General features: G+C 39.1%; 2 protein-coding genes across 3 annotated transcripts; both read left to right on the top strand.

Moving 5' to 3' along the window:
* Positions 1–664: 664 nt before the first annotated feature.
* Positions 665–15,157, top strand: LOC124073579 (sodium- and chloride-dependent GABA transporter 2-like). 2 transcript variants are annotated; one of them, XM_046415885.1, is made up of 15 exons: positions 721–855; positions 2,375–2,708; positions 3,016–3,150; positions 3,821–3,958; positions 4,797–4,908; positions 5,005–5,137; positions 6,046–6,180; positions 6,405–6,508; positions 7,269–7,393; positions 7,533–7,645; positions 9,935–10,072; positions 10,171–10,273; positions 11,491–11,591; positions 13,961–14,131; positions 14,256–15,157. In XM_046415885.1, exons 2-15 carry the CDS (start codon positions 2,609–2,611, stop codon positions 14,364–14,366), a joined length of 1,719 nt encoding a protein of 572 aa, XP_046271841.1. In that variant the 5' UTR covers positions 721–855; positions 2,375–2,608; the 3' UTR covers positions 14,367–15,157. The 2 variants fall into 2 exon arrangements, with proteins under 2 accessions (XP_046271840.1, XP_046271841.1); XM_046415884.1 differs by lacking the exon at positions 2,375–2,708 and having other exon boundaries at positions 665–855; positions 14,256–15,156.
* Positions 15,158–19,170: 4,013 nt separating this feature from the next.
* LOC124073580 (glucose-6-phosphatase catalytic subunit 1-like) lies at positions 19,171–27,149 on the top strand. The gene is made up of 6 exons (XM_046415886.1): positions 19,171–19,513; positions 19,623–19,845; positions 19,947–20,056; positions 24,693–24,798; positions 24,875–24,990; positions 25,868–27,149. The coding sequence occupies exons 2-6, from the start codon at positions 19,628–19,630 to the stop codon at positions 26,389–26,391; spliced, it is 1,074 nt and encodes a 357-aa protein (XP_046271842.1). The 5' UTR covers positions 19,171–19,513; positions 19,623–19,627; the 3' UTR covers positions 26,392–27,149.
* The last annotated feature ends 211 nt before the right edge of the window (positions 27,150–27,360 follow it).

A 27,360-nucleotide genomic window follows, 5' to 3' on the forward strand; every position in this document is an offset into this window, starting at 1 on the left:
AAGTGCAGAAAGCAAATTGTCCACTCAGTCTTTTTATCCATCATGGACTACACTGGTGTGATTTGTCCTCCACTGTCCAAACCTCTCAATGCACTTTTATGATTGGGATGGCATTATATACTGTTGTTTTCTTTATGACGATGTGTATGACAACATGTCTTAGCAACATGTCTCTTTAAGTATAGATCAAGTAAGCTCTGTATGATCAAAATTGAAATTCATCATACTAATCCCACAATTTAAATTTTCTGCCTCACAGAAGTGGAACAATAATTTATGTAATTTGTGTTGATATATGTGTATATATAGGTATATATTTTGGATGTAATTACAGCTTACACTGTAACTTTTTTAGTCTATTATTTTATACACACAGTCAATCTGGTCGACCTGCTTCCTCTGCACTCTATGGTACTTTATGTAGTGTATTTTATTTTATTTAGTGTACTGTTAGTCTATTTTTCCTACTAACAGTTTGACCTTGTTTGGTTGTTTGTTTGCTTACTTTTTGACTAACCTACACTGCTGTAATGGGCTACTGGATGATTGAATTTCTATCTATCTATAGATAGATAGATAGATACATATATATTTACATACACATGACTTGCTACACTTGCCTTGAGCCAAACAGTCAGAACTGTGTTTGCAGATGAGTATAAATCCCGGCTGAGAGGGGTGTGCACTGCTCATACCAATCAAGGAGGTAAAGAGGTAACACTGAGATGGAGACCAAGGTGGAAAAGAGGGAACAGTGGAGGAAGAAAAGGGAATATATTCTGGCATCAGCGGGCAATGTGGTGGGCCTGGGCAATGTGTGGAGGTTCCCCTACCTGTGCTATAAGAATGGAGGAGGTGAGCTGGAAATCCGTATACTTTAACATGTTATATGATGAGGTCTTTATAGCTAAAGGTAATAATGAATTATTGATTTTTCCGTGATATCATGAAGCAAAATAATAAAACAGAAAAGAAACTTAAAATCTATTAAGACAAATCAGATGTGGATTGTGCAAAAGAAGCTGCAAGTTGGAAATAATCATATCAGTTTGAGAACATGAGTAAACTGTTCAGTCTGTGCAGGAGAACACAGATAACCCTCTATTGCACCAATTATTACTTCAGGATAAAAAATGATTTAATTTGTTTATATTACTTAAAATTGTTTAAACAACTGAAATATCTGAACATTTTTTAAAAAAAAGATGGAGGAAAAAAATGTATCATACAGTCAAAGTTTTCTCTAAAAACATCCTTTTAGTGAAAATAAGACTAAACAAATTCAACTATGCTTAGTAAAATGCATAAACCAAAATTTCCTCAATAAAATTAAAATAATTGTCTTGTCTTGTCTTAAATGTGTGGCAATGATAACATCATAGTAAGGTTGTTATATGGACCTGTAAGGAGACAATGTAAAATATATATATATATTTTTTTTTTGGTCAAAAATAAATCGATCACATTACATTCTCTATTTTGTTCTCCTCATAACTGCAACATATATCAACTAACAGTCTTAAAATATAGCACAATTTTGCATGCATGCTGTGTATAATTCCAGTTATTGTACTTTCTGGAGTACATATACTACATACACATATCACAGGGTATTTGCCACCAGGAAAGCATCTAAAATTAATTATTTTCTTGGAAGAAAATATTGCTTTTAAAATTGCATGGGCTTATTGACTAGAAAAGCACAAAAAAATTAATCAATATATTTATGTTACAAAATGTCTGAAATTATAAATTATCAATAAAAATCATATTTCCTCTTATACATGTCATCAAGAAGTTGTACAGTCTTATGGTAGCCTAGTGCTATGTATGTCAGTTAGAATCCAGTATGCTGAATGCAAACAGGTTGCTTCCATATTTACATGTAAATGGAATATGGTAACAAATTGAATTTACCTTGCTGCTGGTCCCTTCCCTGGTGGTAGCAGCAGTGTCAAAAATGGCAACCCAACAGGGACATTGTGTAGGTTGTGGAGTTTCCATTTAACAAAAAACTTGCCACATCTACAAACGTATCATACCTCAGATAGTATTTCACTTTTTTGTCTTTCTTTTTTCTTCTGCCTATATATTGAACAGTCCGTCAGCTTTTGAAGCCTACACATCATGGCCTCAGTCTCACATGTCCATGGAGAAAAGAAATACACACAAGGTTTCCTGGTTATATAATGTTATATATATTTGTCCTATCTAAATGAAAGACCACCTTCTCATAACTAAACAGTAAAGTTAAGTAAAAGTACTTAAGTAAAATTGAGATAAAGTACATCAAGTCAAGTCAACTTTATTATCAAATATGCTATAGAAAGAAGAAGGGTAGAAGAATGCAGATGAACAGTCTGTCTTCTTCCAGGAAAATGACCTGTCTTGGAGGTCTCCAGGAGGTGCTACCTGCCACTGGAGAACTAACCTGCCAATAATTCAGTAAGAATTCACTAATTCAGCTTTCTAACTTCAGCACTAACCTGCCAATTTAAAGAGGTTATTGGCAGGGCCCTGGATGTTGCCATCCATGAAGATGCCCACTGGAGGCTACACACTAGTGGTCTGCAGTCTGTAGAAGACTCTCCAACATGCATGACAGGGAATGGGTTTCTTCACTCTTCTGAAGTGGGGCCATTATGTTCCTCAAACTTCTTCACCTGTCCCATTGGGTGCAGGAAGGTTTTGGGATTCCAGCATTCTGGGTGAGCTTCAGACGACTTCCTTGCACTTTTAATATTAACATGTAAAAGAAAGATAATTATTAAAATATATTAAAGCTAAATATTTTCTCTAATTCAAAATATTTACCTAACTGTTTCTAATTAACCCTAATTATTATGGACATTTTTCACTCTTCTTTTATTGCTTAAATTAATTGGGAAAGTAATCCCGGGTTGACCCACAACGAAAGTAGTTGTGGCAGCCGTACACTGATTTACTCCCTCGCTTTAAGAACACCACTCCAGTCCTTATTCCATTACAGTCTCAGGTGTATTTCTGTGTGTGCAGGTGTCTTCCTGTTGCCTTACTGTTTCTTTGCTTTACTGTGTGGCCTGCCACTTTTCCTGCTGGAGACTGTGATTGGTCAGTACATGCAGGAGGGTGCCATCACCTGCTGGAATAAGATCTGCCCACTGGCAAAAGGTAATCATATTTTCTGGTTAATGAATTTTGCAAATGTTGTTATTCTGTGAATTTTGAATACCATATTGGTTCTTTATCTTTGTGCTGTTGAATACATTAACCATTTAAAGTTAAGACATTACATCATCCAAAATGGCATAGAAATTCTGTGTGTTAAGGTTAAGAAGAAGAAGATGATGATAATGATGATGATGATGATGAATCATACATCCATCCATCCATTTTCTATAGTGCTTATCCATCAGGGTCAGGGGGGGTCTGGAGTCTATCTCAGCTAACTACGGGCGAGAGGCAGGGTCCACCCAGGACAGGTCGCCAGTCAGTCACAGGGCATGATGAATCATTCTATGTCATGTAGATCCATACACAGTACAGCATAGTGAAACTCAGTATTGAACCCATTCCTGCGGAGTGCGTCAGTCAAGGACAGTGTCAGGAGAATTAACCTGCTATACAAGTTTTTGATCACAAGGAAAGCAGAGCAAACATATGCAAGCACACAGTATGCAATTCCATTTCATTTTCAGTATGCATTATCCATTTTAACAATCTGTGTTGGTTTTCTTTTTCTTTGTTTTTTTTTTTGGGACCCAGTTTGGCTTCTCCATCCAATGGTGCTGTATGAAATTAGAGCTTAAACTGGGTTGTTTTGGATGTTTTCTCTCTCCAGGAACAGGCTATTCTATCATAATTATCCAGCTGTATTCCAGACTATACATTATTGTACTAGCCTGGGCTCTCCTGTACCTCTTCTATTGTTTTCAAGACCCTCTGCCCTGGGCCACCTGTAACAATCCCTGGAACACAGGTTAGTATGGGGTTTGGTTCATATCAGAATGAGCATCCAGGTCCACTTTCCACTTTAATTTAGAAGTCATAATGGCAGTCTTACTAGGTCAGACCTGTATTATTACTGTATGACTTTCAGCACTGCAGTCTGAATCTGAATGGAATAACATCAGCTAAATAAAGGCTGCACGAGGACAAGGTAAAACATGCAGAAAATCAACTTAATTCAAGTCAAGTCAACTTTATTATCAAATATGCTATAGAAAGAAGAAGGGGAGTAGAATGTAGATGAACAGTCTGTATTCTTCCAGGAAAATGACCTGTCTTGTGGGCAGCCAGTGGCAGATAACACCTCTAAAGGAGTGCTAACCTGCCAATTTAAAGAGGTTATTGGCAGAAAGAAACACAGAAAGAAAGAAGAGAAAACAGATCCGTCAGCTACACACCAGTTTTGTCCATAGTGAAATATTTCAACAACTATTGGACTGTCAGAGCATTTTGTACAGACAAAAAGTTGCATAGGGATGTTGGATTGGTCTACAAATTGTATGGCTTTAAAACAGGAGACTGAAGTTGGTTTCCAATTCCCCAAAAGCTAAAGAAGCCCTGTGGAGTTTACTTTAGTGTTACTCACTATAACTCATTTGATGTATCCTTGAGGCCTAACAAACAAATGTATGGAATGAATTTCCTTCCTTATAAAGAAGATCTGCAAAGCTCATTTTTGTAACAGCTGGAAACCTGCGTTGTTTCCATATTTACTGGCTCACAATCTTCTTCAGCAACATCAAAGATTGTTGTGATTCCAAAAGTTGTAAGGACAGTTAACCAGCTGTGGGGCTGACTTCACTTTACAGATAGATGTGTGGACCTCACCTCTGCAAACAGGACTGAAATACACAACAGCAACCTGATGGTAAACTGGACATCCGGAAATCTCACCAAGTCTTCAGTCTCTGAGTTCTGGGAGTGAGTCGAACTCATCAGCAATGGATTCTTTTCATTTTCAATCTGGTAATTCTTCATGTGTGTCATCATCACTGTATATCTGGTGTCTCCATACAGAAGAGGAGTGCTGTCCATGTCTGGGGGATTAGAGGATGCTGGTACAGTAAAGTGGGAACTGCTGCTGTGTCTCCTGGCCTGCTGGGTGGTCTGCTACTTCTGCATCTGGAAAGGAGTGCGCTCCACAGGAAAGGTCTGTGAACGCTGCCTTTAAGATTCAGATACAATAAAAACAATCAAATTCCATTCAGTTCGGTTTGGAACAATTCCATTTTTGCACTTAGGCACATAGGCTGACAACACTCATGCATGCACATACTGTACACGTATCGGATACTGAAAAGCATTTAATGTCAAAGTGAGAGGGATGCTACACATACTGGAGAAAATGTGACAGATGGTTAGGTGTTACGCAACTGATTATGTACAAAGTACAGTGAACTCTTACTGATATTTTTTGGGTCTGGACCATAAGGCACTTGTGAATGTTCCCAGGACAGGCCAGAAGTCAGCTCGCAGCAATCTGTCTCTGTCCTTGTCTTGGTAGGCAGCAGAAAGACTTCGCTCAGTCATTCAAGGTCACCTACAAAATTCTGTGAATCGTCTTCTGTTAGTTCAGCAAATGTTTTGTCTTTGCTGGCAATTGTAATGTGAAAGGGTCCACACACAGTCAAAACACATGCTGGATTTAGTGTTTGGAGCATAGTAGTTGCTTTACTTTTTTTCTAGACACTATGTCTGTGTCAATAAGGTTTACATCAAACTAATACTGACTGTAAAAGTCTTTACACCCGAAAAGGTAAAAACCATCTCTGGCAAGCAGAAAACAACATGAAGAAACACCCCAACTGTCACAAGTATGAAAAGAGAATACAGGAAAGCAGAGCACAAATGGACAAAACCTTGTCTTTAGATTCATGAAAACTTAGACTTGTTTACAACTTCCATTTTGTCAACACGACATCATGGTAGTATTAGCTTTAGATTTTGTTTCTATTACCAACAGCACTGCCCAGAGGGATTGTTGAAGTGTGAATTGAAAACATACAGGCTTCAGCTACGTAACAAGACATGTGCTCAAAAAAAGCTGTGAAATTTCAGGTGGTGTATTTCACGGCTGTGTTCCCCTACGTGATGCTGGCCATCCTGCTGATCAGGGGGTTGACGTTGCCAGGAGCTTGGCAGGGTGTGGTCTATTACCTGTATCCAGATCTCTCTCGTCTGGCAGACCTTCAGGTGAGACACCTTGGACAATTCATGCAGATTTTAAGTGTCCGGTTTGTGAAGTAGTATTTGTGAAAGAAAAAGTGTTTTTTTATGTTGAATTGTGTGTCTCACCTACCTGGGAACAGTTATCACTGGAGATGAACAAAAATGCCCTGACTAAAGGGATTAGATTAACAATAACCTCTACACTGATGTGTCCTAATAACATGGAATTTTTCATCTCTGTTAATCAGGTGTGGATAGAGGCTTGTCAGCAGGTCCTCTTCTCCTATGGTGTTGCATCAGGAACCTTAATCACCCTGGGCAGCTACAATAAAGTTGAGAACAACTGTTACAGGTAGGTCATGTGATCAATAATTCCACTAACACACTGTGGAAGTAGTATTATTGGAGTTTTGCTTAACACACTAACCACACTTTTTATAAAGTCCATTCTTGTGCTGGTGTTGTTAATTCAGTGATGGGTTTTCCACATGCTGCTCCATATCAGGGGTTGGAAAGCTTCTCAGGTCGCATCTCTTGTGAAGCAAGCGCATGGATTGAAAATGCCTCCTCAGAAGCATAACTCCAACCCAGGGCATAATTTCTAACTTCAATTTCAATTTTTCAAGTTCTCTTGCCTTATCCTCTTACTGTCCAGCTACCATTATACAAATGAGAGAACTGATAAAAATGTTCAGTTATTGCTGGGTTCTGATTCACAACTAGCACTTCTGATGGACTAAACTGATTCCTTAACTGGTAGGATCTTAACTGTAAGATCTTGGTAAACAGATGAACTAATGTAAAGATTTATGACTGCATCTTAACTAATAACCAAGCTAATATATAAGGATACTAATAATACAGTTTCATTTATAAATCCCAGAAATTGATTTCCCCAGTCCAAAACTATCTGTGGGAATAGTTATGTCGAGGGGCAGTATAAAAGTTTTGGCAGTGGGGTGAGACAAACAGTTTAAGGATGGTTGTAGCTGTCTGCCCTTCACCTGAGGTCTGACCGAAGGACAGCCTTGTCTGAGGATATTTAGTACAATCTCCCACTCAGTTCTGGCCTGTATACTAAGCTCTCTGTGTGTGTTTGTGTGTGTACGCAGAGACAGTCTGTGGTTGTGTTTGCTCAACAGTTGCACCAGCTTTGTTGCTGGCTTTGCAGTCTTCTCAGCTCTAGGGTTCATGGCCCACCAACAGGGAGTTTCCATCAATTTGGTGGTTGACTCAGGTATTATTTAAAGGCCAAAACTATTATGTGTTAGATGTTAGAATAAGCTCGACCCTCACATATTTGCTGACAAAGGACAAAAATCTAATACAAAGCAAGTGGAGAAGACAATAATTGAAATGTACCTTCTGTTCCCCAGGCCCTGGACTGGCATTCATTGCTTTTCCTCAGGCTGTAGCCATGATGCCCCTGCCTCAGATTTGGGCTGTCTGCTTCTTCCTTATGCTCATCATGTTGGGGCTGGACACAGTGGTAAGACCAAGTAGTAAAGGTGTTTAAATAAACATCCACTTGCACATATATTTAAACACCTATAAAGGGAGTATAACCTGGAGAAAATAATTCTTCTAGGTGGCTGGCAGGTCAATAAAAAATAAACTTGCAGATTCTTAACTCCTTAACTTAAATCAAACTATGGATATTCTGTTATGATGTGATATGATGTTCTGTTCTTGCTTGAAGGAAGAAACGCTACATCTATTGAGATCTATTTTCAGTCCATGTATAACTCATAAAGCAACATGATTATTAAAATGGAAAACGTAAAAGAGCTCAATAAAAGCAATGTAAAAATTGGTAAGAGACATGCATTGAAACCAGGCTTTACTTGGCATTAGAAAGTGGCATCCATGATGCGATTCCTTAAAGGTGATTTGATAGATGGACCCAACAGTGTCCATAAGATAAGATCAGACGGTCTGATGTGTAAAATATTTAGCTTGGTGAAAAACAGAGTTAAAATTAGACATAAACAAAAGACATGTTTTAAAATGATGGGGCCAACCAACTGAATGGAAATTAATAAATCATAAAGTATCATTAAGTGACTGACAGCACATAGTCTTCTTGTAATGAATTGAATATATGAATTAAATGGAAACGTTTAATTTAGCTTAAAGTGTGAATCCTGACAAGAGGAATTAATGGAGAACTCGTTTTGGAAATGTTGCTCCTGAAAGAGTTAACAACTCTAGAATTTCAGAAAACTTTAGGATTAGATGCAGGCAGTTGACCAATTATAATGTTTTATTTTGCATGTTTTGCACCCAGTTTCTCATATTAGCACAAGAAAACAGGTGCAAAATAAAAGCTACCGCTTGTTTGGATCATCTCATCTGGGAACAGATGGATATGCCAAGTCGGCAGCATGTTATTTCAAAACACAGCTGCCAGAGAATCAAAGGAATTCTGACTGGATCAGGCAAAGGCAAGTACAAAAAAGGAGATGTTTCAGATGAAAAAAAGCTATAGCTATGGCATGTTTTTTTTAAATTTTCTATGGAAGGCCCTGTTGCTCCAAACCAAGGAGAGGTGAGGTGAGGTGATGGAGGTGGAACAACAGATAAAATAAAGGAAAATTACATTTTCATCAGAATTTTCCCTTCTGTCATGGAGAAGAAAAAGAAAGTGATTATAGGAATCCAGAGAACAGGACAACTTGTTTGGACCAAAGAAAGATTAAAATACCATGAAGAAATAGTAATAAGAAGATGAAGTTTAGACCTTTGACTGTAACAAGCTGTTTTTCCTCAGGTGTACCATTAATATGTGCTGGTTAGTCTCATGTATAAAAACCTGCATGCTGTTCATTGCATGATGCAGACACTGGAGCCAGTCTTCACAGCAGTACTCTGACTGCTGACCTTGATTTGCTGTGTCTTCTTGGTTTTGTGCTCAGGTGGCAGGACAGTACCAAACAGGTGTGAGGTTCATTAAGATGAAGCAGGACAATCTGAGTTGGTGGAAATAGTGAGTTAGACTTTGCACTAACAATATACAGCTCAGAAACACGTCTGTTTCTGGAAATATGCCAGTCTGCTAATGTGATGATTTTGTCAGTAAGAGGAAAATACTCTCCCATTTAAATCACCATGTTAAGTGAGTCTGCATTTACACACAAATGAATGTAAATGATTCTGAGGGTGCCTGTTGTCCACAGTTACTTTATACGTTATGAAGAACTTCTTTTTCACTTCATTAAATCCCTGCAGTCGTCATCAAAAATCCTCCCACCAGAGTTCAATACCATTTATGGTCATTCACTGTGTTACCTTGATTATATCACATGGAAGGTGCTACAAACCATACACACTTCTCCACATTCAGCGAATGGGGCTTGTTAATCCTGTGTATCATTTCTACCTTTCAAATGTTTCTTGCAAAAATGGTTTTACTCTTAAAGTCATTACAATATGCATTATTTGTACAGCTAACTACTATCTCTTTTACAGACACATATGCTGGCTTGACATCTCCATTACAAGAGTGTAACCAATTTGAAGATGTGTCCAGAACAGATGATGTGCTTGTTTTAGGTTAATGGTATTTAAAGGCTGTGGCTGTGATTAGTGCTTACTAGAGAAAGTGATTGCACCACTGAGCCACAAGAACCTCAATAATAACCCAGCACCAAGTGGTTTCATCGGTCCTTGATTAAAGCAGCTACTTATGGAGTGAAAATGAGGACATGGTCAGGCTCTACACTCTGCCTGTTTGCTAATGACTTGAAGGTGTTATCTTCTCTGTCTGTTTGTGTGTTAGTTTGCAGGTTTAGAAACGATAACGTCATCAGTGATTGACATGTTCCCAGGACAAATGCGCCGACCTTGGCGCAGAGAAATCTTCCTTGTCGTCTTCTGCACTGTCTTCTTCTTCCTGGAGATCCCTCTTGCCACTCAGGTGTTACAAAACACACCAACTAGCACTCATCATGTCCTCATATTGGGAGAGCATTTTAAAGTGACTCTACATGTATGTGCCGGTTCTTTGCTGTCCAGGGAGGAGTGTACCTGTTCCAGCTCATTGACTACTATGGCGCCAATGGAGCATGTATATTGTTTGTGTCTCTGACCCAGTGTCTGGCTGTTAGCTGGGCTTTTGGTAAGTGCTATCACCATCATGTTCTGTAATCTACCAGATGTAACAGTACTGTTTAGCTATCTTTCACCTGAATTAGCAGATTCTACATTTCAATCTAGTGTTCAAGTTATTACACTCATATTTGACGATTTCACACCAATTTACATCCAGTGAAAATGTTCACTGCCAGTGCAGGAAGTCATAGGCAGACTGGGTGCTGCACCAAGATAAATTGCTTTGTGGGATGGGTTTCCAACAAATTACCGTAGACCAAATTAGCTTGTAAGTGAAACCTAATCAATAAAGGATATGCTATCTGGAGCACCAGGTAGGCTCTTTGACAGCTCAGTGTTAAAAAGCTGATGCCGTTAAAGAACAAATAATTCTTTTAGAGCCATGACTCAACCAATAACTTATAAAAATGCTGAAGTCATATTTATAAAGCCAGGCCAGCTGTTTCCAGTAAACTAGGCTAATGGGCTGGTGCTTCATATTTAGTGCACAGACATGAGAGTGGTCTGGCAAGAGATTAACTAATCTGAGCTCCTCTGCCATAGTTCCTGTACCCACAAATGTCCCAGTTGTAGGTATGTTTTTGATGTATGGAGTTCAACTTCCAGATAAGCCTAAAAAAGGATGACAAGTTTGATGGTGCAGACAAGAGGAGGGCAGAGTGAGAGAAAGAATGGCCACTGAGCTAGCAAGTGAAGGAGAGACTAGACTGCTGTTGTCTGCCACAGTGATCACTTCATGCACATTTGCATTCCCTCCTCACATTTTGCAGGTTTGAGAAGTCACTTAGCAGCAGTGTTTCACTGTGCCTGAAAGCTTCGTGTGTGTGCACCTCTGATCACTCAAAACATAAGTGTTGGGTTTTATACTCGTAACCAAACCAAACGCTGATGTCATGGTGTACTTATGCAGCTGGGAGTACACTTCTACATCACTGCAGCAAGATTTTGAGGTTGCTGAAGTATTAAAGTGAAATTTTGATCACTAGTATTATTATTATTATTATTATTATTACAACAGCTATTATAGATATCATTATTATCATTACTTGTAGTTCCAGACATCTCTACCTCCACCACCCCCAACCTGCTCTGTTTGAAAAATGTCACAAGATAACTTTTGTTATGTTGTGGCTTTACATTGAATTGAATTGAGTCTGACATATACTTTACTTACACCTTTACATAATCAGGTGTTGTTTCTAACAAACCATAATTATCATGCAGGAGCTGAAAGGATGTGTGATGCATTTGAAACTACGACAGGACAGAGACCATGGGTTGTTTTCAAACTGTGCTGGCTTTACTTTACCCCTCTGATCTGCACGGTGAGTTACACACTGTAAGATACTGGCACAAAACACAAAGTATCAAGTACAAAAGTTCATTCTATCAAATGTCAGTACCTAAAAAATCACTCCTACGTTGGTCAGTATTCAGCACACTTGAGTCCTCATCTACTGGGAGTCACTAGGAGATGAAAATCGGGCAAAGATATCCTGAGGGGAAGATGTTTTGGGCTTGATGACAATCAGCTTTTTAAAATAACATTTAAAAAAAAAAACCTGTCAGACATCTACAACACCTTTTAAGTGACCTGATTATATTAAGTGTAGGAGGCTTCATATATGACTCTCAAGCCTTACTCTGAGGTAGAAGGCAGTTTGGCAGTTTGGTTTGTGTAGGAAATTTCTGACTTGAGATGATTTAGTTGCTTAATCAAAATTTGAGTCAATAAAAGATGTTATACCAGACAAAGCCCCAGTTTGTATAAGTTTGTAATGTTTGCCTTCCTTTGACAGTTTCCAACCAGACTCACTGAAACACAACTTCATTTTCTAGAAGGCAACTTGATTATGACACTTATTTGAATTTTTTCCTTTAAACCTTTTCAATGCAGAGACATCTTGCTATTTATATTTACCTGCACACACAGGTATATTTCTCAGATCATGTAAAAATGGAACATATCATCATATTTGTCATGTTTATTTTTTACCATGGATTGTGTAAACTAACATCTATTCATTTTGAACATTGACATTTTGATTTTTATATATAGGAGCATCATCTTGTTTCAGTGATTTGGCTGAATTATTATTTGTTGAAGTTGATGGCAGGGAAAGCAAGATTGACTGAGAAGTCATTTCATCAGCTTGTCTCAACAGAGAATCCATATGCTTTCAAGGCATAGAGACAATCAAGTTAGGCAGGAATTTTCAGTTCTACCTCCTGTCCTACCGTCATTGTTTTCTTGGTTCTCATCCAGGGGTGGGAAACATCTTTTCCCAGCTGGCCATACTGACTTAGCTAAAGTAAATGAAGGTCCAGAAACTGCAATTGAGTGGTCGACTCCTTTGTAAAAGTATTCTGCTTGGTCATTAAGTTGGAAGGGCTTTTTATCTCTTGATGTTGTGTTCCTTGATGTTCCCTTTACATATCAAACTTACTGCCTTTGTTCTGAGACTCATGACAAAATATTTCGATGTTCATTCTCTGTTAAAAATACAACACTCAGAGTCAGCTCTTCAATTTGTGGAAGTGTTCATGTATAGTCTTGACTCTGGCTTCACAACCGCAAAAACAAGAGTTCAGTAGAAATATAGACAGCACTCCCTATTGGGATCAAATTAAACATCAATAGAAACTCACTGTAGTCATCATAAACATGATGCTGACTTCTACTGATTTTTTGGGGATCATTTCATTTTTCTTTGAGGAGGTTGCAGGTCGGATGGAGATGGTCCAGGTGCTGGTTGGCACTGGGGCCATATTTTCAACAAGAAGCGTATTGACAGCTATGAAATTAGACAGTGACTACATCCACATTGTAAACCAGCAATGCACACAGTTTACACAGCTGGAGCCTGATTTGTGGAGGTGTGTGGGGACTCCTCTTTGGTCCAGATTTCACACTTTACAGTAGCCTAATGAATGCTGTCTTTTACTTTTGTAGAAAGGAAAACAGAAAGATCTTGTAGTCTTTGCTCCATCCATCCATCCATCCATTTTCTTCCGCTTTATCCGGAACCGAGTCGCAGTGGCAGCAGCCTGAGTAGGGCTACCCAGACTTCCCTCTCCCTGGACACTTCCTCCAGCTGTTTCAGATGGAGCCCAAGGTGTTCCCAGGCCAGCCAAGTGACATAGTCCCTCCAGTGTGTCCTGGGTCTTCCTCGGGGCCTCCTCCCGGTGGCGCATACCCAGAACACCTCCCCAGGAAGGCGTCCAGGGGGCATCCGAGACAGATGCCCGAGCCACCTCAACTGGCTCCTTTCAATGTGGAGGAGCAGCAGCTCTACTCAGAGCTCCTCCCGGGTGACAGAGCTCCTCACCCTATCTCTAAGGGAGCGCCCCGCCACCCTGCAGAGGAAGCTCATTTCAACCACTTGTATCCGAGATCTCATTCTTGTGGTCATGACTCAAAGTTCATAACCATAGGTGAGAGTAGGAACGTAGATTGACTGATAAATCGAGATCCTCGCCTTTCGGCTCAGCTCCCTCTTCACTATAAGTTGTCCCAGGATGGACAAGTTGTTCAAGCTGGCCCGTGTTATACCATCATGTATTGGTCTATGCAGCTCAACAGTATCAACAAAAGGTTTACTTCCATAAAGAGCTGGGGCACCACACATTGTTTCTGCAGCCTGTTTGTCCTAGTCCTGTAGGTACTAGTTTTTTCCTCTGCTTTTCTGTCAAGGTTTGCTTCATCTGCTCATTTCTGGACTACCAACCCCTGACATCCAGCGGAGGCTATACGTACCCGGACTGGGCCTATCCTCTGGGCTGGGCCATCGCCTTGTCCTCTATGGTCGCAATACCCATCTGGGCTGTTGGCAAGATCTGCCTCACTGAGGGCAGCCTCAGGCAGGTCTGAGGACCAACATATCCTGCTTAGTCTTTTTAGACTGCTTTACCTTTGAAATAAGTTTTATTGCCACTAATATACACTGTGTCTTGCTCATTGTCCTTTTTTCTGTCTTCAACATATTCAGCGTCTGTTGGTCCTGTGGTATCCTGTTCGAGAGCCTGTTAATCCCAAGACAAACAAAGAAGAACTCCTACATCACACAGAGATGAACAACCCTTTCCCTGACATGCTATAAGTTGGTATGAAATGTACTTTTGTATTTCACCCAAAAGAAGAACATGTTGCTTTTGGAAGTTCTAACAAAAGGCTAACGACTAAACCAAGAAACAGGAAATAATATTTCACAGAGCATTTTACAGTTTTAACAATATTTTAATATATTTAATATATTAATTTTTACTGTATAAATTGATATATCATAGTAAGTAATCCCTCTCTTAATCCAACATAAAGTTAAGAGTGATTGTCCTGATTAATTAAGATAGCATATGGTAGGTAAAGAAACAATTTTTTTTACGAATGTAATATATCAGTAAGAAGCTGCACATGTGATTTTTCAATCAGCTATATAGCCATGTGTGTTACTGTGTTGCATAGTCCTAAAAAATCTACTATAAATGTCAAATCTGTTTTAATGCCACTAAAGTGACCTACTACTATTACTATCTAAATAAGATAAAGTATTTTGGTATAAAAAAAAGTATATTTGTAATCCTCTATTATAATTACACATCTGTTGTTTGTAACAGACTGCCTGAAAATCATTTGAAAATTCAGCGAGTTACAATTCAGTTCAATTTCAATTCAGTTACGATGATTTTAATTATGAATCAACCTCCTACTTCTGTAGGCATGAAAGTAGCATTAGGGATCCAGTGAGCAGCAGCAGCCAAAGCAGTTTCTATGTGTTCAATAAACCTATGGCTTGCTAGCAGTCTTCTTTTTCCTTGCTTTTCTTTGACTTGTTGCTAATTACTAATTACATTACTTGTACTATTGTGAAATAATAAAACTTTTTTAATAAATTGTTAAAAATGTCCAAAGTGTGTGCTCCAAAGATGAGTTTCTAACTGGAAGTACTCCAGCCCCGATCCCTTTTGCTTTTCTTTGGAAACTCCTTCGAACATAATTAACTGACCGAGTTAGCAGCAAAGTCCCAGGAATAAAACCATTAGAATGGTTACTAAACACAGTACTCATCGTGTTTCGTCTGTGAGATCAGCTCAGACAGATTCAATGTAGGAAGAAAAGCTGCAAAAAGGTATTTGTTCCTTTACTCTTCAGTTTTAATTTGAATCTTAAACTGATACTTGTAGATAATTTTGATAGGGATGGAGCATTAGAAATGGAAATAGCTGTCCTATCTTGCAGTTGTCTTACTTATTAGTGTTCAGTTTTCTTTGGAAAATACTTTGGTTGTTCAGTTATATTTTAGACTTGAGAATGTAGCCTACTGTGTTGAATTAGCATATAGTGAACTGTTAAAGCACAACACAATCCGACCTGACCCAGTGTAAATAACAAAGATATATAATGATGCAGATATGATTTTATTATCATTCCCATTACATCACATTATACTGGGGCAGGTTACTATAGTACACTCACTGTCACATGATCTGTTGGGGTGTCGGTCTCCAGGTGGGTTTTAGTGTACTGGGCTGATGTATTTGTACTTCAAATTTGTCAATGACTTGTGTACAGACTTGTACAGAAGTTATATTATATACTTGCACATTAATATATACTGGATGTTAACATGCTCACCATTAGCATGTTACCTTGCTGCACTGCATGCATTTACTATATGTGAGTGTGTGTATGCATTAAATAATGGTGCACCAATTAAACATGATGAGTGTGGTAAACCTTCACCTTGACTCTGTTGCTAAACTGTTAACGATAAGAAGGACTGGAAACTCTGTGTCATCAATCACCAGTGTCTTCAACAGTAACTTGCTGCTCCGTGATGTTTGATCACACCACTCAGTATGCAATGGGACTCACTTTCAGGGACCATGGGATAAAATGATTTAATTGTGCGCATCTTCTATACTTTGCAAAGGTTTTGGATCAAATTCGGATAGTGAAACTGCTCACTGTTGTATTCCAGTCATTCCCTTCTATAAGTGTGTACAGGAAAAAATGCTTTTGAACCCCAGAGTGATTGGGAAATTGAAGTCACGCTACACATTTGTCCACCGTCAGATTGGTTTCAAAGCCCAGTTCTGTTCCTCATGGGCACTTGCTCAGAAGCACTAACTCTTCCTGTTTCAGATCTACTCAACTCAAGTTGGCAACTGAGTATCAATCCTGTCACTCACTCACACTTACTGAAACAACATAGACCCAGTCGCCGTGAATGCTGGAGTTTAACCCAGCTATAGTGTGTGTGTGCACTGTAATTTTCTGTGTGCTCCACTCCTCTCACAGGACTAGGTTAATACAGCAATTAACTTGTTACATTTGATGTAAGAGTTGCACAGTAGTGTGTTACACATGGTCTTATATCGTCGCAAATCACACTCACCTTAGCAGTAGGGAAGACTTGTCACATCTATGAGGACTTGTTACTCCCGAGTCGGGAAAAAGAGACGTTTCGAACAGCTGATTCGTGACGACACATCACTATTATAGAAGCTAGGACTGTGATTTTTACATGAGGAGTTTCCAAAACAACATAGCTCCTGTCTATATTCTAACAGATATAATATCTGCAATTTTAAATAACTGCTCATCATTGTGAGTGGTGCCTTCACCCATGGACAAAGATTACAGCAGTAGACAAACACAGCAACCCTGGCAATAAGTTTGCTGTCAACTTTAAACATGTGTGCTTCTGTGTGTTTCTGTGACCTAATTTTGCAGTCAAATCAACCTGTAGCAGTGTGTTGGTAGCCATATGGTTCATGACCCATTAGCTACTGTACATACTGTAATGTATGTGTCTAAGAAGGTGATGGTAGGGGTTAGAAGGGTTGGACTTAATGAGGTCAGTGTATCAAAACACTGGTGGCTGTATTGTTGTGAGTTTTAAAATAGGACGGCTGAACTACGCTCTGATCAGCATAAATTGTTTGTTTGGTGATTGAGGTGCCCCCACCTTCCCCACCCCCAAGTCAAAATGATCATTTGTCAAATACTTTGTTCTTTGGTTTATGACTAAATACCTGCAGAACTAATGACATTCCCATCAGCCCCTGCTGTACTTTGTATTTGGTGCTAATTAGCAAACATTTTAGTGATCAACAATCCAATCGCTGATGCAAAGTGAAAACATCAATTCCATGGCATGGTTGTGTCATCGTTCGGGTCCAAGTCTTGATCCTAAACATCCAAACAGCACCAGGCAGCCAATGGCAAGCGGCCAAAAGACAATGAGGATATTATTTACTCCTCTCTTGGGAACAATAAATATTTTAGATTGACGGACAAAGCACATAGCATATAGAAACAATGCTGTCATGAGATAAAATACTCAAGAAACAAGACAAACCTTACCGGGAATCAGACTCAGCTGTGTGCTAACTAAAAACTAAAACTAAGACATGACTGCCTGTCTCTATGCAGCTCAGGCAGACAGACTTGCAGGTCTTCATGACAGAGCTAGACAGCAGAGGAGAGAGAAACCAATGGTTGTAACCTGGTCTGTAGCTTGTATCTTGGTCAAATCTCGACCTTACGCTGTTATTGGCTAGGGCCTACACAGTGCCACACACCCAGTTTGACACCCAGAAATGTCATGAGCGCAGTATTAACTGCAGAAAAAATGATTTGATGTGTACTTAAGTTTTTAGTTTGATCTTGGTTCCGTCTGCTTTCATGGATTCAGTAGCTATAATAGAGTCAGCCGCCAGGAGATGATCTGGAGGTTGCATCCATTGGTGTCTCTCTCCTCTGCTGTCTCAGTTTTTTGGGTAAATTCCATCAATGAGAAACTTTCATAGGAATGAATTGATAATTGTATCCAGTTCTTTTATTTGATACTGTACATCTGGGGTCTCACGCCACTCTGTGAGAGCAGGTTTCTTGCTCTTCCTTTGAGTGTGGATGTCTGGGAAAGCTATAAACCACGACCAGAAAACATTTGATATGCTTTTGTTGTATGTTTGTGCACATTTATGCAAAAAGCTCTCATTGAGACACTATCATGTTTCTCTTTCTTTGTTTTATTAAATTCAATGAAATGATACTTTAAGGTTTGATGGAGGGCGAAAGTATGAGTTTGGTAGATTACATGAGGCAGAAAGAAAGTAGAGAAGTGGAGAGTGCCATTTGAGGGCTGTGAAGAAAAAAAAAGACATGAGGATGATTCTGAAAAAGGGTGTGAGAGTGCTGTGAAGTCAGCGGAGATGCTCTGTCACACACTATCACTGTGCATCCTTGCATGTGTTTGTAGACCGGCAGATGTGTTTACACATGGGCACGCATGCATGCATACGTGTGTTCCTCCTCAGCCATGTGATAAATCACGACGTGGCCTGATCCTGTGTCACAGTGGAAACTTGTGGCTGGGTGGAACAGTGTCACACACAGTGCCAGTCAACCTGAAGACTACAGTATTTGTTTTTCAGTATCCTCACTGTTAACCCTCTCTGGTTCATGCTTCCTGATACTTTCTCTTGCTTTCATTCATCTTGTTCACAAATAACATAATAATTAGTCTTAGAAATGATGTTAGTATTAAGAATCTGGTAAAATACCATATACTTATAGTATTAATATTAATGTTGCATTATTAATATAATACTCATACAGTATTATGGTGTAAATAATCCAGTGCAGATGTTAGGTCTTGATGATCTTTTGGTTATCAGTTTCACTTGTCTTTTCATGAGTCCTTAACTGTAATTGTTCTCTTACTACACTTTGGGACAAGCAAAAAAGAGACAGAATACATAAATGACTGCCCTCCCTCCCCTCCCCTCCCCTCCCCAACCCCTTGTGTTGTCCCTCTCACTACAGTCCAAAGTCCAGATGATCTGTTTGAATATAAAAGAGACTGTGTGTCTGACTAGCAGCACAGAACTGCACACATACACTCACACACACACAGTCACTCATGATCCATTCATCAGACACAAAGAAAAACTGATCCAGGTTTTTTTTTCTTTTTTGCAAATACTTTTAATAAATACTACATCATATTAAAACACACATACTAGCATGAGGACATCTCAACAGTCATCCGGCATCTCAGCAGACACCTTTGAGACCACTTAAATTAGGGACACAATCTCTTAACACACATACTACAAATACACTGATACAGTTGTCGTTTATAGCAGCAGTAGAGGACTGATTTGTTGATTGGGCAGCCCACATCCAAACTGAATTTGTTAAGAAGAACATGCACAAACTGGGATCTCATTAGAAAACTCGGTGAGTATGATTGCATCGCTCAAACATTGTTCAGTCGGCACTGAGACACACACATGGACTAATTTGGTGTAGAAATGTTCCGCTTTATCTACCCTCCACCCTCCTGTAGTGGTAATGGACCTGCTCCACAGCTCCGGTGTGAGTAGTACATACTATCTGCAGACCCACTTCAGTCACAGCCAGGGCTACTTCCTGTCAGTCTCTATTGCAACGGACCTACGCAACACCTTCTTCCTGTTGTTCCCCATATGGTTCCATGTACAGCAAAGTGAAGCTATCAAACTGGTGTGGGTGGCAGTAGTGGGAGACTGGGTCAACCTGATGCTGAAATGGTGAGTAGTGGAACTAGGATGATGACAATAATGATGATGTTTATGATAACGGCAATGATGCAGGTCTCATTAGATATGTCCATGACACCATTTTTATTAAGGCTTCTGTTTGGAGAACGTCCCTATTGGTGGGTCCAGGAGACAGATTACTATGGAAATTCCTCTCAGCCAATGATAGAACAGTTTCCCATGACCTGTGAAACTGGCCCAGGTAGGACTGCACCTTGGGAGTGATGTGTCAATTAATTCAGTATCAACTTTGGTCTGTCTCTGAAAAATCTTACTTCCAGGTTCTGCACAAGAGTAAGGTGAGAAATAGGCAATCTTATATTTAAGTTTTATTTGTCCATTGTCTAGTGGTGATTTCCTCTACATGACGTTAAAAAAAGTCGGGGAGGGTTTTATTTTATTTTTCTATAGAGCTTTAGTTTCTTTCTTTTTATGACTGTTTTTTCGTTGAGCTGTTGGACACATGGACAATGACTACAGCGTAGAGGGCCCACTTCCCCTAGGTGGAAGGGCATATCCCTCAGAGTGGACCTGTCATCAGGACTCAGCTAGGGTCAAAATGCAGACCCCACGCAAGGAAGTTCTCTTGTTAATCACTAGTTTATCAGTAATTGTTTTTGTTTCTATGTTTGGTTACTTAATGTTTATGGCAGTTTGCCAGCTGTGTAGCATAAGGGGGAAGCAGAGGAGGGAGGAGCTGGAAAATCAATGAACATGGCTACCCAGAAGAAAAAACTATTAAAGATTGCATCATATAATGTAAATGGGATACTCAACCCAATGAAAAGGTCCAAAATATTAGGTAAAATGAAGAAAGAAGGGGTGGGAGTAGTTCTGCTGCAGGAGACTCACCTGTCAGAGAGGGAGCATGAAAAGCTTAAAAGAAATGGTTTTAATCAGGTATTTTCTTCTTCCTATAGAACAGGTCGTAGAAGAGGAGTGGCCATTGTAATATCAGGGAAAACTATTTTTGAAAAACTCTCAGAAGTATCGGATAAACAGGGAAGGTTTATATTAATTAAGGGGAGGTTAGAGGGAGAATTAGTCACTATTCTAAATGTATATGCACCCCCAGGGGCAGACTGGTTATTTTACAGGCAAATATTCGACTTGATGACAACAGAGGGGGAGGGTATTTTGATTTGGGGAGGAGACCTAAATCTCAGACTAAATCCACAACTCGACGGCTCGGCGAGCGGCATACAGAGGTCCACAATTGGCAAGAAGTTCAGGGGGCTAATGGCAGAGTTAGGAGTAATTGATGTATGGAGAGAATTAAATCCTAAAGGAAAAGATTACACATTTTTCTCATCCCCTCACTCAACATATTCAAGGATAGATTATTTTTTATATATATAAGAGGGACAGTTACAGGATTGAAAAATGTGAAATTGGAATAAGGGACTTATCAGACCATAGTCCGATATATATGACTTTAGTTATGTCAAGAGAAATAAAAACAACACTATGGAGGCTGAACATAAATGTTTTGAAAGGACAAATGAAGGAGGAGTTTGTTAAAGAAATTCAGACATACGTAAGGGAAAATGATAATGGTGAGGTGTCTCCATCAGTGCTGTGGGATGCATGTAAAGCGGTAATTAGAGGGAAATTAATAGCTAAATCAGCATATCTGAAAAGGCAAAAACAGGATAGACGTAATAAACTAGAAGCAGAGCTTAAGAAACTAGAAGAGCAACAAAAAAATAGAGTAGATGAGAAAATTAGCCTAGCAATCAATAGGGTTAAAACAGAGATTAATGACATCCTAGCACAGGAGATTCAAAAAAAGTTGATGTATTTGAAACAGAGGTACTACGAAGCAGGAAGTAAATCTACAAAGCTGCTGGCCTATAAATTAAAAAAGCAAAGGGCAATTAGTAATATATATAAAATTAGGGATTCTGTCACTAATTTGATGAAGTATAAGACAGAAGAGATACATGCATGTTTTGAAAGGTACTACAAAAATCTCTACTCCCAACCAGACATAGATAGTAAGAACCAGATAATCTCACTGTTGGACTCTTTAAATTTGCCAAAGGTAACTGAAGATCATAACTCAGCTCTGACAAAGGAAATCTCAACAGAAGAAATTAGCTCAGCAATTTCAAAGCTGAAGACAAATAAGGCACCGGGCACGGATGGATACACATCAGAGTTCTACAAAATATTTAGGGAATCATTGATCCCCCTGCTAAAAAATACATTTAACTGGGTGCTAAAAAAAGGAGAAATTCCATACTCCTGGAGGGAAGCTTTCATTTCAGTTATTCCTAAAGAAGGAAAAGACAAATTGGAATGTTCTAATTATAGACCAGTGAGCGTGCTTAATCAAGATTACAGACTTTTCACCGCCATCCTAGCCCGACGATTAGAAACTATTTTACCAGATATAATCCATCAAGACCAGACAGGATTTATAAAACATAGGCAGACACAGGACAATATCCGGCGCACATTACATGTAATGCAAAACATCATAAAAAAAAATTTAGAAGCAATAGTGGTGGGATTAGATGCAGAAAAGGCATTCGATTCTGTCAGGTGGGATTTTCTGTATGTCGTGCTGGAACAATTTGGTTTTCATGAAGTATTTATTAAAACTATTCAATCTCTATATAATAAACCCACAGCTAGGATAAAGATAAATGGCAACCTATCGAACTCTTTCACACTAGAACGCGGGTGTCGTCAAGGCTGCTCAATTAGCCCTCTCCTCTTTGCAATTTACTTGGAGCCTCTGAGCCAATGGATAAAACAAAATGAAGAAATAAAAGGGATAGACATAGAGGGGGATGAACAGAAAATAGCACTATTCGCAGATGATGTATTAGTATATCTGACGCAACCCACTGAATCTCTTCTGGCACTCATGTCAACTCTTGAGGACTTTGGCCTATTGTCAGGCTATAAATTGAATGTGAAAAAGACACAGGTCCTCACTTTTAACTATGCTCCAGATCAAACTATTAGAGAACGCTTCAAACTAAAGTGGGATTCAAAATCCATGAAATATTTGGGAGTGAATCTACCTCAGGACTTAGATCAACTGAAGTCTATAAACTATGATCCATTGATTTCAAAAATAAAATCAGATATTGTAAGATGGAACTTAATCCCGTTCACAAGTCTAATTTCAAGGGTAGAGGTGATCAAAATGAATGTTCTCCCAAGGTTCTTGTATTTATTCCAAAGTCTGCCAGTAAAAGTAACAGATAAAGAATTTATAGAATGGGACAGAATCATCTCTCGTTACATTTGGCAAGGAAAAAGACCACGGATAAGATACGCAACTCTTCAACTTCCCAGAGTTAAAGGAGGACTAGCCCTACCCTGCCTTAAGAGCTATTATCAGGCCGCCCAACTAAAAACTATGTGGACCCTGTGTAGTCCTGCCTACAGGGCGAGATGGAAAGACATTGAAGGCCACACATCCAGTATTCCAATACAAGCTATAATAAATGACAAAAAACTGAGAAAACATCTTAATGAGGAGCTAAATCCATGGTTAGGAGTATCTCTTAATATTTGGCTTGAGATTATATCAAAGAATAACCTGACAGAGCAGAGCAGGCTACTGCGATGGATTGCACATGATTCGGATTTTACACCTAATACATTGGATGGGAGCTTCAGTAGATGGGGACGGGGTCCAACAATATTTTGGGAGCTTTTTAAGAAGAAGACGATTAAAAGTTTTCAAGACCTAAAGGATCAATTTGGCTTGAAAAAACAGGATTTTTACAGATATTTACAGATGCGGCATTATATGGAGAAGACTATAAAAAAGTCTAGTGTGGATGAGGTAGAATCAGGAATTATTAAAATATTTGTTTTAGCATATGAATCGGATCAGGGCAAGAAATTAATCTCAAAATTGTATAAAGAGGTGGAGAATTTAAAGGGCTATAATACATTCTATATAAAAGAGAAGTGGGAGAGGGAGGGGGGAGAGAGGTTATCAGAAGAGGAGTGGGAAGAGATCAATGAACAGCAATGGAAGACAACATGTTCCCTCTCATGGAGAGAATATGGCTGGCAAAATATAGTCAGATACTTTAGTACACCAGCACAACACAAATCTATAGATACGAGATGTTGGAGACTATGTGGAGAAGATCGGGCGAATCATTTTCATATTTTCTGGGAGTGCGCCTCTATCATAACTTATTGGCAAGAGTTAAAGAAAAGCATGGAGAAAATTCTGAAAGTGGACCTTCCGTTTACATTTGTGGGTTTGTACTTGGGAACAGGCAACCAGAGAATAACTAGCTCAGGGGATAAATATTTATTCAGGACAATGTTAGTGGCGGGTAAAAAAGCCATCACCAGGAAATGGCTAAAAACGGAGGTACCTAAAATTGAGGATTGGGTTGAAGTGATGCATAATATTTTTATAATGGAAAAGTTGACTTTCTCAGTTAGATTACAATCAGAAAAATTCAAGGTCTTATGGAATAACTGGGTGGACTTTGTAACACCATTTAGAACTGATTTCATTTGGTAAAAACAATGTATCTTATGGACCCCCTTGGTTCTGGCTACACATGTTAAATGTTCAACGTATAAAGGATTGTATTCGGCATTTTCCTTCATCAGGAGTGAACAGTCTGTACAGGGGGGGAATAAGATTGAGGATGGTAGAGAAAAATGTTCTCATATGTAATATACCGATTTAAGTTTTATTTTTATTTTAGTCTGTTTAGATTTATGAACCCTGGTGTGAAGCATTTGTAGGTTCTACTTGTATGTGAATGGAATAATGCTGAATGGAATCAATAAAAAGTAAATGAAAAAAAAAAAAAAAAGAAAAATCTTACTTCCTCCCTTGACAGGAAGTCCATCGGGTCATGCCATGGGAACTGCAGCAGTCTACTACACCATGATGTCATCACTCTTTGCCTTAGTACTGAAGGAAGAAGGACATCAAATCAGAAGATGGTAAGATCACCTTTATTCACTGTATAACTCTTCTGTGCACTGAATGTCAGGGTAGTAACATGTATCTGTCCCACAGGTGTATGCGTGTCTCATTGTGGACGCTGTTCTGGTGTGTACAGGTGTGTGTGTGCATTTCCAGGGTCTTTGTCGCTGCTCATTTCCCACACCAGGTCATCACAGGAGTTGTCATAGGTATGGACAGAGCACATATTGCTCCCTTCAAGTCATGATAAAAGTTGGGAAATGACAGATATTACATTTTTGAGGTATTCTTGTTTAACTGCCATAGCCAAAGCAAGACTCAGATCTGAAATAATCTAAAAGAAATCTGTTAAATAACTGCTATTGTTAATAATTTCTTAAATCCCACCAGCAAAGCATGCAAATATTATTCTTTTTTGTACATTAATATATATGTTATATATAGAAGACCACTCACTTGTATGAAAACAAACAAGGCTAAGAGTCTACAGCCATGCTAGTGATGCTGTGAAGCCATACATAAACATAATTGTGTTTTGAGCTACATGCTAATGTAATCATAATGACAATGATAATGATAAGTTGATGTGTAGGACTTGTAACGCAGCCCAAACCAGAGTCAACATTGTCAGCTGAGGCTGGTGGGATTTTCACTAATTTGCAGATATTTTGCAGTATTGGTAACTTGAAATCATAATTAGGAAATAACTTTGCATAATTTTCACTTTTAAAGACTTTTGAGACTCTTTTTCAGAATTTGTAACTTGCAGAAACTTTGAAGAACACTGTGGTAGTTACATGCTGCTAGCAAAATGTGCTGCAGGCATTCTTGCCAATACAAGATCATATTCTCATTATAATTGTGTTTACATTATATCATACTATTTTTTTTTGTCATAGTGGTCACATGATAGCAGAAATGGATGCCTATAATACATCCTGTCTCCTCTCTTGCATGACTGAGTATAATATTATCAAAACATGTCAAATCAAGGTTTAAAAACGTATTTACATGTTATTCCACAGTAAACTGTAACACCATTAAGGAATAAATTAAGGAATGAAAAACCAACCTCTTCTCTCCCAGGTATCCTGGTAGCAGAATCACTAAGCAGGACCCAGCATATCTACAAGGCTGGCCTACGATCTTACCTGTTCACCTCACTGCTCCTCCTCTCCCTGGCTCTCCTCTTGTACCTGTTCCTCCAGCTGGCAGGCATCGATCTCCTCTGGAGTGTGGAGAAGGCTCGGTGCTGGTGCCACCAACCAGAGTGGGTCAGTGTGGACACCAGTCCCTTAGCCAGCTTGTTTAGGAACACTGGAACTCTATTGGGTCTGGGCCTGGGGCTTCACTATCCTTTGCATGCACACACCAACAGAGTGGTATTTGCAAAGGGGACTGAGGGCGCCATCTACAGACTGATCTGTTTAAGTGCAACCCTGGTGCTGCTGCAGTTATTCGACACTGCTTTTAGGCCACCTGTCCACGTCGGAGCCTTATTCTACCTGCTGTCATTTTGTAAAAGTGCCACTGTGCCTCTGGCTACTGTATCTATTGTTCCATACTGTGTCACTGCAGCACTGGGATTCAAGAGACGGAAGCTGTTATGAGGCAGGTGTGTTTGCATAACATGTACTGCTGGATGGGTGCATTATGTCATATACTGCTGAAGCAGTGGGTTTAATGTATGGCCAAAATCATATGGACATGTTCTTTTATGACCTTCTGGTCTCATCTGTTTGTCCTGGTTTAGGCCTCATTGAGCTAATAACAATGCTCCTTGAAAAAAGTATAAAGATGATATAGTCCATGTTTTACCTCATCAACTGCATTGATTTTTGTAAATATTTTCTTATCCTGAAAAGAAAAGGGGATGTTGCCATGGGATGAAAAACTGTCTTTGACGTGATTCACACAGGCACAAACAGAATGAAAACATGTATGGAGATCAGTAATTTATTCACAAAAAATAAGATTTAAGGCTTACAGGTTTATGAAGCAGGCAAGAGTGAACACCAGGAGAGAAGTGCAAAATCCAGGTGACTCCAGAACAAGTAAAAAAGAAAAAAATACAGGAACAGATCTGTACCTCAGTCGCCTGGCGACTTTGACAATTTGGCAAAGAGTGTGTGGTAATTGTCCAGGCAAGTATCTGCAGGTGTCAAGTGGAAATGAGTGAGAGAGTGGGTGGTGTAGGCCAGATAAAGTGCAGAGCAGGTGTCTGACCCACTCACGAGCAGCACTCAGTTGTCAATCATGAAATTTCACACATTTTGCACTTCTCTGTAATCTTTTTGGAAATATTGGATGAGTTCCATCAAAATGCCTTTGATGGAACTCGTGGAAACTTGCAGACCTGTGCAGTAAAGTAGGAGTATGAAATAACATAAAAAAAAAAAAAAATCAAAGTACTACCACCTCAAAAATATACTTGTACAAGTACAGTACTTGATTTGATGTACTTAGTTACTTTTTACTACTGCATGTACATATGTTAATATGTCATTGCATACTGTGGCTGAACATTCAAGATATTGGTGTCTACAGTAAAGCCTTACGGGTATTATATTATCCACCCT

Source organism: Scatophagus argus, chromosome 16, assembly GCF_020382885.2.
Source record: "Scatophagus argus isolate fScaArg1 chromosome 16, fScaArg1.pri, whole genome shotgun sequence".
Taxonomy (NCBI): Eukaryota; Metazoa; Chordata; class Actinopteri; family Scatophagidae; genus Scatophagus; species Scatophagus argus.

What these genes read in the sequence shown, in the direction of transcription:
- LOC124073579 (XM_046415884.1), top strand. Translation starts at nt 726, where the DNA reads ATGGAGACCAAGGTGGAAAAGAGGGAACAGTGGAGGAAGAAAAGGGAA. An exon ending in GATCTGCCCACTGGCAAAAG is followed by an intron (nt 3,151 to 3,820) that starts GTAATCATATTT and finishes TTCTCTCTCCAG; the next exon opens with GAACAGGCTATTCTATCATA. An exon ending in GAGTGCGCTCCACAGGAAAG is followed by an intron (nt 5,138 to 6,045) that starts GTCTGTGAACGC and finishes GTGAAATTTCAG; the next exon opens with GTGGTGTATTTCACGGCTGT.
- LOC124073580 (XM_046415886.1), top strand. Translation starts at nt 19,628, where the DNA reads ATGGACCTGCTCCACAGCTCCGGTGTGAGTAGTACATACTATCTGCAG. An exon ending in GGACATCAAATCAGAAGATG is followed by an intron (nt 24,799 to 24,874) that starts GTAAGATCACCT and finishes TCTGTCCCACAG; the next exon opens with GTGTATGCGTGTCTCATTGT. An exon ending in CATCACAGGAGTTGTCATAG is followed by an intron (nt 24,991 to 25,867) that starts GTATGGACAGAG and finishes CTTCTCTCCCAG; the next exon opens with GTATCCTGGTAGCAGAATCA.